General features: G+C 56.0%; 1 protein-coding gene across 1 annotated transcript; it reads left to right on the top strand.

The window, feature by feature from the left end:
- Positions 1-170: 170 nt before the first annotated feature.
- ENH_00023590 (hypothetical protein) lies at positions 171-441 on the top strand (the record flags this gene model as incomplete). The annotated part of the gene is made up of 1 exon (XM_013584617.1): positions 171-441. A coding segment is annotated over one exon (271 nt), but the record flags the coding sequence as incomplete, so codon positions are not given.

The following is a 441-nucleotide window of genomic DNA, read 5'->3' as shown; positions in this document are numbered from 1 at the left end:
GCAGCAGCAGCAGCAGCAGCAGCAGCAGCAGCAGCAGCAGCAGCAGCAGCAGCAGCACAAGCAGCAGCAGGATTATTATCATCCTAATCAGCAGCAGCAGCAGCACCACAATCACCTTACTCATCGTAAGCATCACAATCACCACAATCAGCAGCTGCAGCATCACCATCATGATCATCACCATCATCATAAACATAAGCAGCAGCAGCAGCAGCAGCAGCAGCAGCAGCAGCAGCAGCAGCAGCAGCAGCAGCACGGACTGCATGCTGAAAATGTCCATGGGGGTCCAGCAGCAAAAAGGGTTTGTCTCTAAGCAGCACCACCACCATAACCAGCAGCACCACCGCACTCGCCCCAATCCCCATAAACACAACCAGCAGCAGCAGCAGCAGCAGCAGCAGCAGCAGCAGCAGCAGCAGCAGCAGCAGCAGCACGAACTGC

Source organism: Eimeria necatrix, genomic scaffold, assembly GCF_000499385.1.
Source record: "Eimeria necatrix Houghton genomic scaffold, Enh_scaff1848, whole genome shotgun sequence".
Taxonomy (NCBI): Eukaryota; Apicomplexa; class Conoidasida; order Eucoccidiorida; family Eimeriidae; genus Eimeria; species Eimeria necatrix.
This window is presented reverse-complemented; position numbering and strand designations above follow the sequence as displayed.